This window comes from Danio aesculapii, chromosome 5, assembly GCF_903798145.1.
Source record: "Danio aesculapii chromosome 5, fDanAes4.1, whole genome shotgun sequence".
NCBI lineage: Eukaryota > Metazoa > Chordata > Actinopteri > Cypriniformes > Danionidae > Danio > Danio aesculapii.
In genome coordinates, this window is record NC_079439.1 from 73597728 (window position 1) to 73613019 (window position 15292).

Sequence of the window (15292 nt, forward strand, 5' to 3'; positions counted from 1 at the left end):
TCCTAAATGACTAATTGCTTCACCCTAAATGATGGATAGCCCCGTCCTAAATTACTGGTGGCTCGGCCCTACATAACTGATAACTCCACCCTAAAATACATTTATCTCCATCCTAAATTACTGATAGCCCCACCCTAAATAACTGATAGCCCTGCCCTAAATTACTGATAGCCCCGTCATAAATAAATTATAGCTCCACCCTAAATAACTGATAGCCCCGCCCTAAATTACTGATTGCTCCGCCCTAAATTACTGATAGCTCCGTCCTAAATTAGTAATTGCTCCGCCCTAAATTACTGATGGCTCTAATCTAAATTATTGTTTGCTCCACCCAAAATAACTGATTGCTCCGCCCTAAATTATCAATAGCCCCGCCCTAAATTACTGATTTCTCTGCCATAAATTATTGATAACCCCACCCTAAATTAATGATTGCTCCACCCTAAATAACTGATACCTCCGTCCTAAATTACTGATTGCTCCGCCCTAAATTACTGATTGCTCCACGCTAAATTATTGATTGCTTCACCCTAAATTACTGATTGCTCCACCCTAAATTACTGATTGCTCCACCCTAAATTAGTGATTGCTCCGCCCTTAATTACTGATTGCTCAACCCTAAATTAGTGATTGCTCCGCCCTAAATTAGTGATTGCTCCTCCCTAAATTAATGATTGCTCCACCCTAAATTATTGATTGCTTCACCCTAAATTACTGATTGCTCCACCCTAAATTATTGATAGCCCAGCCCTAAATAACTGATTGCTCCGCCCTAAATAACTGATAGCCCAGCCCTAAATAACTGATTGCTCCGCCCTAAATAACTGATAGCCCAGCCCTAAATAACTGATTGCTCCGCCCTAAATTACTGATTGCTCTACACTAAATAACTGATTGCTCTGCCCTAAATTACTGATAGACCCGCCCTAAATTACTGATTGCTCTGCCCTAAATTACTGATAGACCCGCCCTAAATTACTGGCAGCTGCGCCTCAAATTACTGATAGCCCCGCCCTAAATTATTGATAGCTCCGCCCTAAATTACTGATTGCTCAGCCCTAAATTGATTGCTTCACCCTAAATTACTGATTGCTCCACCCTAAATTATTGATAGCCCCACCCTAAATTTCTGATTTCTCCACCCTAAATTACTGATTGTTTAGCCCTAAATTATTGATTGCTTCAACCTAAGTAACTGATTGCTCCACCCTAAATTATTGATAGCCCCACCCTAAATTACTGATTGTTTAGCCCTAAATTATTGATTGCTTCAACCTAAGTAACTGATTGCTCCACCCTAAATTATTGATAGCCCCGCCCTAAATTACTGATAGTCCCACTTATAACAAGAACTACTGTGTCCATATATGGGCTGTGAAATCTGACCTTTGACCCCAGTGAATGTGATGGTCTTTGGGCTTCGTGCGGTGGTGATGGATGTGACTCCGCCAAACGTTTCCTCTGCCCATTGCAGCACTGCAGAAACATTGCCTGCAGGTGGCGCTGTGAGAATCTGCAGAGGCTTTTGGGTCTGGTGGATAAACGTTAATAAAGTCCCGTTGGTTACCTGTAAAACAGACGCAGAAGACTTTACTTTTACATGCAAATAAAAAATAATGTTTACTCTCTGTTACATATTTCAGGACACTGCAGTTAATCTATCTACACCAGGGGTGTCCAAACTCGGTTCTGGAGAGCCGGTGTCCTGTTGAGTTTAGCTCCAACTTGCTTCAACACACCTGCATGGAAGTTTTTAGTATACCAAGTAAAGAGCTTGATTAGTTGGTTCAGGTGTGTTTGATTAGGCAGGAAATCGGGCCTCCGAGTTTGGACACCCCTGATCTAGACAAACAATTGAAAAGAAATGTGAATTACTGTAAAATGTCAGGGGAAAATGCGCAGTTAACTACTGATCGAATGTTCAGAATAATTAATTTCTTTTAAAATGTTTCTGTATATTGTAAAGATTTCTGAAGGCTTGTCTGACACTTTGAGGATTGGAGTAATGATGCTAAAAATTCAGCTTTACATCACAGAAATTCATTATATTTAATTATTTAATTTGAAATAAAATAAAATTAAATTAAATTAAATTAAATTAAATTAAATTAAATTAAATTAAATTAAATTAAATTAAATTAAATTAAATTAATTTAAATTAAATTAAATTAAATTAAATTAAATTAAATTAAATTAAAAACTTTGATCAAACTTTTACGGCAGTTTTTTAAAAATGTAAAAATATGCAATTATTTACTTTAAATTTAATTATATTTTTTATTTCATTAAACTTAAACAAATAAACTAAACTAAACTAAAATAAAATAAAATAAAATAAAATAAAATTTTAATCAAATTAAATTAAAAACTTTGATCAGACTTTTACAACTGTTATTTTAAAATGTAAAAATATGCAAAAATAATAAAATGTAAAAATAATATTAAAGATGTAAATAAAAAAAAAAATAAAATGTTAAACTTTAATCAGAACATGAAACAGAAATGTATTAAATTGTATAGTATTAACACAGATAGCAGTTATTTTAAAATATAAAATGTAATTATTGAAATTTAATTTAATTTAATTTAATTTAATTTAATTTAATTTAATTTAATTTAATTTAATTTAATTTAATTTAATTTAATTTAATTTAATTTAATTTAAACTTCGATCACGTAATTGTTTACTTGGTAAAACTTCATTTAAAAACATTTATAAATCTGACTGATTCCAAACTTCTTTCTTTTCTACAATACACAGAGGACAAATGCTGAATAACTGCACAGTGCAGCAACACAATGGTGATATGCTGATGAGGAAAACAGAACAGATGCAAACACTTACAGGTATATGTGTTACCAAGGCAACAACCTTGCTATATTTATAAAGCATGATTTATAGTCAGAGTGGGCTCTATTATAGTATGCATATATAACCACATCTTTAACATTTATCTCCACATTTTAAATTGTCATGGAGTTATGCACAAACAAAAGACACATTCAAAGTGTCCCACATATAAGGAGAGAGAAATATTTAATGCTTTTATATCATTGCAAAAGTATAGTTTTTATTTCTGAATTATGGATGGACGGACGGATTGAGTTAGAGATAGAAACTAACTAGCCCAGATAGATAGATAGATAGATAGACAGACAGACAGACAGACAGACAGATAGATAGATAGATAGACAGACAGACAGATAGATAGATAGATAGATAGATAGATAGATAGATAGATAGATAGATAGATAGATAGATAGATAGATAGATAGATAGATAGATAGATAGAAAGATATATGGATGGATGGATGGATGGATGGATGGATCAACAGACGGACGGATAGATGGATGGGTGGAGTGAGTTAGGGATAGAAACTAACTAGCCCAGATAGATGGATGGATGGATGGATGGATGGACAGATAGACAGACAAACAGACGGACGGATGGATGGATGGGCAGATTGAGTTAGGGATAGAAACTAACTAGCCCAGATGGATGGATGGATGGATGGATGGATGGATGGATGGATGGATGGACAGATAGATGATAGATAGATAGATAGATAGATAGATAGATAGATAGATAGATAGATAGATAGATAGATAGATAGATAGATAGATAGATAGATAGATAGATAGATAGACGGACGGACGGACGGACGGACGGACGGACGGACGGACGGACGGACGGACGGACGGACGGACGGACGGACGGACGGACGGACGGACGGACGGACGGACGGACGGACGGACGGACGGACGGACGGACAGAAAGATAGATAGATAGATAGATAGATAGATAGATAGATAGATAGATAGATAGATAGATAGATAGATAGATAGATAGATAGATAGATAGATAGATAGATAGATAGATAGAAAAATACAATGGAGGTCAATGGTAACAGGTTTCCAACATTTCTCAAAATATCTTCTTTAGTGTAAAGTAAATGATGACAAGATGTTCAGTTTGGGTGAACTATCCCTTTAAGAACATAAAAAACCTGTAACCATTGACTTGCATAGTAGAAAATATATAAATACAATAGAAGTCAATGGTTACAGGTTCCCAACATTTCTCAAAGCAGCTTCTTTACTGTTTGTAAATAATGCAATACTTCATTTAGTAATGAAAAATAAATCATTAACAAAGTATGACATAATTAAGCACATTATAAATGTGGTGGTAACTCAAGAATAGAGCTGCAGTTATAAACTGCTTACTAACGCTTATTAATGTAGAGGTAATGCTTAACAGATAATGAATTCACTAGATGCTATTGCTTAGTAAATGATTCATAGTGTGTAGTTATTATAAAGTGTGACCAAAAACTCAAACAAGTAAATATTAAGTAGCCTAAATGATAACAGAATTCGTGTGAACTGTCCCTTTAAGAACAGCAAAAACCTGTAACCATTCACTTGGAAGGCAATGGTTACAGGTTTCCAACATTTCTCAAAATATCTTCTTTAGTGTTTAACATAATTTTAAAAAACAAGTAAACAATAAGTAAATGATGACCGAATGTTCAGTTTTGGGTGAGCTGTCCCTTTAAGAATACAAAAAACTTGAAGCTTAGCACACAACGCAGGTCTGAAAGGGATAAATTACTATACCCTAGTCTTGCAGTGTAAACACAGATTAAATCCACTGTGCTCAGACTCCTGACATGTGTTTTTCTCAAGACACAGAGCAGTTGTTCTGGAGCGGTCAGATCATGATGGATTCAGGCCGGTCAGCAGTATTTCTGCACTGATAAGAGCTGAAGTTTCTCCAGACGGATCCATCCCTATTTAACACAGCACAGTCTGGACTAGGCATAGGGCGATATAAGGTTTCAATATTTACAGCGGTTTGGGAAGTCACAGTTTTAAAAGTGCCCAAATGTTCTGTTCTCAACTAAAAACATCCATGAATTGCTCATTTTACTGATTGTTTTCTTTTTATTTCCCTGTGTTATATTAATTTAACTACTGAGTAACATTAATGAATTACATGTACTTAAAGGGGTTATAGTCGTGTTAGTTACATGTAATTATGCATAATCCATTGTAATTACTTTAAGAACAATACAAATGCAATGGACGTCAATAGTTACAGGTTTCCAACATTTCTTAAAATATCTTCTTCAGTGTTTAAAAGCTAAACAAAGTCTGTGTAACTCAAACATTCTTTCATTTTCCTCCAGCTTAGTCCCCTTGTTTATCAAAGGTCGCCACAGCGGAATGAACCGCCAACTATTACAGCATATGTTTCACACAGAGGATGCCCTTCCAGCTGCAACCCATTACCGGAAACACCTATACACACTTATTCACACACATACACTAGGGCTAATTTAGTTGATCAGTTCCCCTATAGCGCATGTGTTTGGACTGTGGGGGAAACCGGAGCACCCGGAGGAAACCCACGCCAACACTGGGAGAACATGCAAACTCCACACAGAAACACCAACTGAAATGGGACTCGAACTAGCAACCATCTTGCTGTGAGGCCAAAATGCTAACCACTGAGCCAAAACTCAAGCATATTATATAGTAAGCGCATGATAAATGTGTAACTAAGTCATCTTAAATTACAGTGTTACCCAATTTTTTACCCAGACACATTTAAAATGAACATATTTAGAGCTGTAACCGTGATATTTTTATCCAGTTATTAACATGCCGTCAGAATCTTATCCCACGCCTGTAGTCTGGACACACGCACACACACACACACACACACACACACACACACACACACACACACACACACACAACAACAAAGCTTGTTGCTGTTCAGTAACTCCAGCATGCATTGTTCAACAGCAATCTAATAAAGGTTAACAAGGTTCAACAGTGGAAGAACAAATTGAAGAAAGCAAACGCGCTGCTCGTGTTTTGTTTCGAGAGCAGCTTCACATCCATATCGCACTGGAGTTCGGTGTGTTTGCAGATTCCTGTGGGGTCGTGGGCTACACAAACTGGGTTAATTACCTGGGAAAACAGTGTAAAGTGTGCAGCTGGAGCGCGGTTTACTGACAGACAGACACCTGCCAGAGGGATTACACTGCTGAATATGAAGAGGTGAGAGTCTGTGTGCAACAACTGTACTGTATATATATATATGTGTGTGTGTGAGTGTGTGTGTGTTAATTAACAGGTTGCATTTTTTGTTTACTGTTTATTTACTGTTTTGAATTGCATTATGGGTTGTTGATCTCTGCTCTGTCCACTTTTGATGGTGAAAAATCAACTCTACAGTTTTAACAACAGGCCTGGTAAAAGGGGTGGTTCCTTTATTTCTCAATAAGAGGTCCTTGTTGTAGTTATTCGACCCATTTTCTATTTAATTATGAGGCTTAAAGGTGTTGTATGTACATTTTTGACTCTTCTAAAGCATATAAACACCATGATATGTGTTCAGATATTCAGAAACATGTTCAGTGAACATACTTGTTTATCTGAACAGCAATGCTGAAGTCAGATATTCTGCTGTGAACATGTGCGTTAAGTGTTGGAACAGCTGTCCTTGTTTTGGTCATTTAACCCGCCCAATGCCAGTTTAGCCAATTATATTTCAGCACTTCGGGTTGCCAGATAGTGGAAAACAGTGTATTTCATTCATTCAGTCGGTCAGGAAGGCTCTCAAAGCATGTGTCTGTGACTGAAATGCGACCTCTGGTGGACAGTAGCAGACTCTGAAATGAGATGCAGATTCAGAGTTCCTCATGAGGTTATTAATTAGCAAATTATATAAATATTACCAACCTAAACATTAGGTCAGCAGGTTACATTGTAACCGCGTGTCCTAACAACACGCTATGTTAAGAGATACACAATGATAAGCAGTTTGGCTGTTTGCACCAGACTAAAAACCACAGAAATGTAAAGGGCCACGAAACCCCCCAGTCTCAGCAGGGTGTGTTCACACCTCTAGGTTAAAAAAAAGTCAGGAAAGTGGGTGTGTCCAGCTCTGTTTAGGTGGGAGTGTCGGGGCAGGGAAAGAGGGAAGGTTTTGCATAAAAATGGGAGTTTCGGTTTAAGAAAGCGCTGATTATCACAGAAGTAAAACAACACACAGACGCAGAGGAGGAAGACGGCGACTCTGTTTATGTGGACATCAGTAATCAAATTATTTGCTAAATCATTAATTTGTGGACTTTAACTGCAGTTTGGCACTTTCACTTTCATTCAGGAACATTTCCTGCCTGCCCCCCATGATAAACCCAACCCAGGCTCATTCTGAGAACGTAGTCCCGGGGACGTTTCTGGAGACCGCGAAATACGTCCCGGGAGGTACGTATTTGTGCAGTTTTTGTTTTCGCGAGTCCGCGAGAGGCCGCTGTGCGCGCTTTTTCCCGCGCCTTTCTCGCGTAAACCCGCTAGAGGCCGCTGTCGAACGACCTTCCGCCTGTCTGCCTGTCTTCATGACGGAATGATTGACCGTGCGACCAGCCAATCGGCTGACCCACCCTCCTCCGTCCCTAAACCCAACCAACGACGATTCACAAAACCCGTCCAGAAAAAGAAAAGCCCTCGTCTGATTTTTACCACGTTTTCGGATTTTGACCACATTCTCACCCTGTGATGAACTTGTTCGCTTCATTTTTTGGATTTTGTTTTTGTTTTCTTACCTGATTTCTGGAACCGCTCTTCCCCGGACTCGAACCCGGTCGTCGTCGTCGTGGTCAGCCCCTCCCTGCGCCTCGAGTCCGCCAGAGTGCACGAAGAGCTAACCGGACAAACTGGCTGCAGCGGGAAAGCCCTCCACACGGAGGCGAGCGGCCGGCTGGCCGGCCGGCCGGCAAGCGCCGAAGGGAACGGCGTCACACCGCCCCGCAGCGTTCGCTTAAAAAAATGAAATGCAGCCGTACGTACCCCCGGCTACGTATTTCGCGGTCTCCAGAAACGTCCCCGGGACTACGTTCTCAGAATGAGCCTGGGTTGGATAAACCAGAGATTGCATACGAGGAACAGCTGGAAGAGTGCAGTTTTAATAGATTGTTTGATACCGTACGTCGTATAAGAGAACCTCCGCATTTCTCGGTAACTTAGATACACTCGTAGGTAGCGTCAGAAAGCCGTGTGTGTATAGACGTTCCTGCAACAAAATGCGGGGAAAATCCTACACGATGGTGATAGTTTGAATGCGATGTTTACACTCTGAGACCAGCATTTACAGCGGATCATTCAGTCTATAATATTGTAGTGATATTAACGTTCTGTAAACTTAGTAACTAAATCATTTTGACTAAAGTCTGTCTTTAAACACTGAAAGAGCACTGCTGACCATACGAACTAACTTTGCCTCTGAATAAACAAACAAAGAGCACTGATCACTTATCAAATCTGTAGAGACGGGACAATCAACACCAACTGGAGCCGCGTCTTTATTGAAAGGAGACAAGCAGAAAATCAGGATTTCACCATTTCCAGCTCTCGGGTAACAATTTTCCTTACAAACGTAATTCTCCCGCGTGTTGTGTGTACAGTAAACCACACGTGAGTCCAGCTGCGCTCTCAAAGCAGGGAAATGAAAACAAAACCTTCGTCGCAGCACATTAATAAACAAAACACTGATGATGTACTCGCCGGTACAGACAGCCAGTCTGCACACTGGAAAACACGCAAGAATCTAATCGCCTTGACGCAGCTTCAAGAATTAGTTTCAAACCGGAAGAATGAATTTGCTCGAAATAATGCACAAAAAAAAAACTATTTTCACTTTTTAGTGAGATATATGTGTCCTAATAGTGTTTATAGCTGCGTGGGACACATATATGACTGTCAACAGCTCAACACATGTGTTTTGGTGCTTCGTGACCATTTAAATACAGCCATTCTGAAGCACAGAATAGTGCACTCACTGCACTCCAGCCAAACGGTGAGGTTTATAATCTAATGAGTACATATTAAAGCTCTTTAACATTAATACATGTAGAATCACTGATATGTGTTGGTTTGCACTGAGTCTCAGTCTCAGTTCCAGATGGTTTATTTCCCAAATCTGAGGTGAACTACTGCGTGAACTACGATCTGCTGCTGCTTTCAGTATATGGCAGCAAATGTCATGTCACATTGCATTCAAACTCGCATTATTAGCATTTAACACTGAATAAAGCACATGAGCTGTACCTGAGCTGATCACTGTTTTCTGTTGTTCAGCTGTGAGAAACAGAAGCCGTTTCTAATATATATTTCAGGTGTTGGTTAGGACAAAAACTCCTTTTAATAAGGAAAATATTCCTTCTATCGTGTGCCGTTTCTCTTAGAACATGACTTAAATCAGCCTTTAGGCTTGACAGTCAGGCTCGGTCCTGTTGATGTTGACAATCTGCACTTGCGTGTGTTTTGAACCAGGCATGCAATACCTAGTTCAACCACTGGGTGTCAAACATACTGCGCCTTTAAATACTGCATTTTAAGCAGTGTGTTTTGCTGGATCAGCTTGTCGAATGGTCATCATAACCACGCTTTTTGATGTACCAAACGATGCATTGTACTAGCTCAGCAGAGGGTTAGTGTATCGTATGTATTGGAGTGTTACTCACATAAATGCTGACAGCTGGGTTATCTTGAAGCATGGCGTGGCTGGGTTGTGCACTGGAGGATGTGAAGATCACCACAGACTTGTTCGCCATCGTCAGATTCACCATAAACAATGAGGTATCCTGAGGAAACACAGCAACAGACACACTCTGAGTATGATGATATCTGTGCATGACTGCAGATGTGTTGTAAAAATGATAATGTGTCTCATGCCATAGTAACTATAGAATCACCACAACAGATTGATTACTATAGTCATTGTGTTGCCATAGCAACTGTAGAATCACCACGTCAATTACTATAGCTGTTGTGTTACCATAGCAACTGTAGAATCAACTTGTCAATTACTATAGTCGTTGTGTTGCCATAGCAACTGTACAATTACAACGTCAATTACTATAGTCGTGGTGTTGCCATAGCAACGGTAGAATCACAAGGTCAATTACCATAGTCGTTGTGTTACCATAGCGACTGTAGAATCACCACGTCAGTTACTATAGTTGTTGTGTTACCATATCAACTGTAAAATCACCACGTCAATTACTATAGTTGTTGTGTTACCTTAGCAACTGTAGAATCACCACAGCTGATTAATTCAAGTACTTCACTGCGGTATGGTTTAAAAACACTAGTTTTTACTGTAAATTACCATGTGTGTTCATGAGTGTAAGGTAAATAGTTAAACTACTTGTTCTACAAACAAGTGTTCTTATGAAGATACATAAAAATAAAAATATTATAACAAGAAAACAACATTTTGCAGCAACACATGGAGCAAAACTGAAAGCTGTATTTCTATTATTTTGTTTATGGCTAAGAATCAATTGAAGTAAATGAGACCTTGAAAATACCATCTATTGTAATTTAAATATACACATAGTTCATAATAACTATGCTAAAGGCATAATGATCAGCTCAACTCTGGGTAAACTATGGGTAAAATAACAGCTATGTGTACGGATATATAATCAACCCAGGCTCATTATTGATACATACCCCTGTATACATTTTCGGAGAGGTCAAATTTTTTTGCAGTTTTTGTTTTGTTGAATCCACCAGAGGGCGCTGTGTACGCTTTTTCAGATCTCAAATTTCTCTCACGAGTGCCATTCGTGCCTGATGTTCTCACGTAAATCCACCAGAGGCCGATGTTAACTGACTGAACGATCAAACAACCGATAACCCCACCCGCCACCTTCTCTAAGCCCAACCAATAGTGTTTTCCAAAGCAATCCAGAAAAAGAAAAGCCCTCGCCTTATTTTTACCACGTTTTCAGATTTTACCACATTCTCACTCTGTTATTTACTATTTCATTTATGGCTTTTGTTTTTTTCCCTTCAGGCAACCATTCATTGCCAGACTCCAACCCCGTTGTCTCAGAGAATGCCTCTCTGTGTCTCAAGTCTACGTTTGGCCAGAGGAGAAAGGGTCGTGCCCAACTGAGCCTGGTTTCTTTCCAGGTTCTCTCATCACTTTGGTCAATCGGTGAAGTTTGTCCCTCCACTGTCGCCACTAGCTTGCTTGGTTCAGGACTTGTGGAGCTGCGCATGTATGGATTTGCTCTTAAGTGTTTAAACTCCCATAACTTGAACGGCATCCGATCTTATGTTAGTCTGTCTGTAGTATTCCAGAGGTTTCCATAATCCTGGACCAGGCCGTATCCTGAGCAGAGGCTGTGGTGGTCATGGAGGAGTGGAGAACATGAGACTGATTACTGCAAGACCCCAGTGATAGACGAGTCCTCGTATTGATCCTGAAGGGCCAGCCTGTACACCAGCCGGTGACCTACTCACACCTGCGGCTTGTCCACGATGGACCTCCAGCATTCTCTGGTGCCTAGACTGCAGCTTTGGCCAGAGGAGAAATGGTCATGCCCAACTGGGCCTGGTTTCTCTCATCACTTTGGTCAATCGGTGAAGTTTGTCCTTCCACTGTCGCCACTGGCCTACTTGGTTTGGGACTTGTGGAGCTGCGCATGGCTGGATTTGCTCTTCAGTGTTTGGACTTTCAGCAGTGAAGATTAACCCACACTGAACTGAACTGAACTTAACTTCAGCTCTGAACACTGGACAGAAAATGCTGGTACACTATAATATTGTGCACTAGCTGTGAGTGTTTGAGTGTGTGTGTGAGAGTGTGTGAGAGTGTGTGTTAGAGTGTGTGTAGTGTGTTTGTGTTTATCTGGACTGAAACTGTCAGAGAAAGCAGAACTGAGCGATCGACAGGTCTCTGAGTTGAAGATCTGATCTGATCTGTGAGACTGAGTAAAGCTGGAGTTACTGAGACACAATCTGATTCCCACAGGCCATGAGGAAACACTGAACACACACACACACACACACACACACACACACACACACACACACACACACACACACACACCGTAAACACTGGAGCAGCTCTGGTGGAGATCTGCAGACACACAGACGCTCAGAGGAGAAACAGACCATTCTGTCACACACACACACACACACTCACTCACTATCACAAACATACGCATGCACACATACATTCACACACACATACACACACACACACACACTCACACACAAACACACACACACACACGCACACACACACACATACACACATACTGACATCACACACACACACACACAGAGACAGGCGTAGGGGTGTGTCTCTGTGTGGTCCAGCAGTGGGCGTGGCCTGCTCGTGATGATGTCATCGTCTGGATCTCTGGAGCCGCGGCAGAGCTGAAGAATAGCGGGAAGCTGCTCTGCATCAGCAAAAGCCCCCAGAAAAAGAGCTCTTGAGAGAAAACGCAACGCGCAGGAGGAACACAATGGTATCTTGAAAGCACAGCAACAAAAATAGCCCCGCGGTGGACATTGTTTGACCCGAGGTGGACGGTGATGCATTATGGGAGGTCTGCGTTTCTGTAAACACCATTGAGGATTACTGAACATTATTAACACACAGCCGGAGTGTTTCCCTCAGCACGCACTTTCCACATCACAGTACACACACACGTCAGCAAACATCACACACAGGAGTACAATAAAGACGTCTGTGGAGGACAGAACTACATCTGAGGAGACGACTATAACTCAAATGTGTACGAATAAATCAATAATTAAATATTAATAAAAGTTTGGGGTCGACCCATTCATGATGTTGTGTTTCATTTAAAAGAAATCAGTACTGTTGTTAAGAATATTGCTGTATACAACTTTTTGGGGCCCCCAGAGATACGATTAGGGTTCCACCGAACGTCCCATCACACCCCACTATACTTTCATTGCCTTTCGTTTGCAACAAAACCTCCATCCACCCGCTCTGGACTTTTATCCGCTACCCCCACCGCCCCTGCTCCTCACGTTCATCCACAACTCCTCCCACCACCCCTGTTCTTCACTTTCGTCTGCGACGCACCCTCCCCCAACCCTCCCGCTCTTCACTTTCGTCCACAGCTCCTCCCACCGCCCCTGTTCTTCACTTTCGTCCACAACACCTCCCACCACCCCTGTTCTTCACTTTCATCTGCGACGCACCCTCCCCCAACCCTCCCGCTCTTCACTTTCGTCCGCAAGTCCCCTCACTGCCTCCGCTCTTCACGTTCGTCCACAACTCCTCCCATCACCCCTGTTCTTCACTTTCGTCCGTGACGCACCCTCCCCCAACCCTCCCGCTCTTCACTTTCATCCGCAAGTCCCCTCACTGCCCCCGCTCTTCACGTTCGTCCACAACTCCCCCCACCACCCTGTTCTTTATTTTCATCCCCAATTCCCCCCACTGCCCCCATTTTTTACTTTCATCCACAACTTCCCCCACTGCCCCCTTTCTTCACTTTCGTCCACAATGCACCCTCCCCTAACCCTCCCGATCTTCACTTTTATCCACAACTCCCCCCACCGCCCCCATTCTTCACTTTCATCTGCGACGCACCCTCCCCCAACCCTTCCGCTCTTCACTTTCGTCCGCAAGCCCCCTCACTGCCCCCGCTCTTCACGTTCATCTGCAACTCCCCCCACCGCCCTGTTCTTTACTTTCATCCCCAATTCCCCGTACTGCCCCCGTTCTTTACGTTCGTCCGCAACTCCCCTCACCGCCCCCTTTCATCACTTTCGTCCACAACGCCTAACCACTCCCACACCCCCCCCCCCCCCCGGCCCCATTCTTCGCTTTCGTATGCGATGCACGCTCCCCCAACCCTCCCGCTCCTCACTTTCGTCCACAACTCCCCCCACCACCCCAGTTCTTCGCTTTCGTATGCGATGCACGCTCCCCCAACCCTCCTGCTCCTCACTTTCGTCCACAACTCCCCCCACCACCCCAGTTCTTCACTTTCGTCTGTGATGCACGCCCCCCACTCTTGCTGTGAGGCAACAGTGCTAACCACTGGGCCACCGTGCCACCCATCTAGGAAAAGAGGAGGAGTAGGGGTGGAAGGGGGGATTCTTCAAAACAAAGATGGCTGTTATATGGATCTTAGGGTATTTATAGTGGCTAAGGAATCGTCTGATTGGTGAATCCTGAATTGGATAATGCTGGACCAGCCATAAGCAATCACACGACATTAGTTTATAAATAAACTTCACTCAATGTTACAGTTTTGTGGATAAATCTAACTCTCTTCTGTCTGACCTCCAGGCTGATGATGTGCACTTCTGTCCCGTTCTCCGTCTGGAAGTCGGTCCAGCATCCCAGAGGTTTTTCCTGCAGGACGATCCAGTCGTTGCTGTTTCCGGAAACATCCTCCGGCTCACAGATGGACTCTGAAGAGACAGAAAAGAGGAGCTGTTGAAAGTGTGTGTGTGTGTGTGTGTGTGTGTGCTTGATCTGCAGCCGTGGGGAATAATAATATCCTGCCAGCGGCTCGTAAATCAGCTGCAGAATAAAGCACGTCCTTCCTCTGTACAGTCCAGCTAAAAACACCAACATACAAACCTGCAGCGCTCAGCATTAATAAACACAACTCCTTTCAGTATATGTATGCATTAACAGTGAATATAGACTAATATTGTTGACATAGCCATTAATAATAAGCATCGATATATCCAATTAATAAGAGTTTGATCACTAGACATCTTGAGGAATAGACAGATCATACTTAAATAGATCATATTTAAAGTTAAAGGTGCAGTACGTATGCTTGACACCCAGTGGTTGAACTAGGTATTGCACGCCTGGTTCAAAACACAAGCAAGTACAGATTGCCAGAGTCTCTCTCTCTCTCTCTCTAATACACACACACACACACACACACACTCGTGCACAAGGGCAGACTGAGAGGGAGGAAATACAGGAAGCTCCAACAACTCTAAGGACAACAGGAAATGCCATGTTTAGTCGTCAGGCTGACGGTGACGGCAGAGCAGGCTTTGTGTTGGAGAGTCAAGGCTTTATCAAGGATGTGAGTGGAGTCTGAATGGAGGAACACACACACACACACACACGCGCACACACACACATTTATTCTTAATGAGCATCACTGTCTGCTTTTCCAGTGACGATAACTAAACATACTAGATTCACATCACATCCACTGTGTTTATATTAACGTATGACAGTGCATGTGCTATATACACTCACCGGCCACTTTATTAGGTACACCTTACTAGCACCTTACTTCAGATCTGCCTTAATCCTTCATGCCAGAGATTCAACAAGCTACTGGAAATATTCCTCAGAGATTTGCTCCATATTGACATGATAGCATCACACAGTTGCTGCAGATTTGTCGGCTGCACATCCATGATGCCAATCTCCCGTTCCACCACATCCCAAAGCTG

At 41.8% G+C, this 15292-nt stretch overlaps 1 protein-coding gene across 1 annotated transcript in view; it reads right to left on the bottom strand.

The window, feature by feature from the left end:
• Positions 1 to 15292, bottom strand: part of eng (endoglin) — a 76424-nt gene that overhangs the window by 32465 nt on the left and 28667 nt on the right. The window contains exons 3-5 of the mRNA XM_056458874.1: positions 14145 to 14275; positions 9541 to 9660; positions 1387 to 1567 (exon numbers count right to left, since the gene is read on the bottom strand). Of these exons, the coding sequence (XP_056314849.1) occupies positions 1387 to 1567; positions 9541 to 9660; positions 14145 to 14275 (432 nt within the window). The remainder of the gene's footprint in view (positions 1 to 1386; positions 1568 to 9540; positions 9661 to 14144; positions 14276 to 15292) is intronic.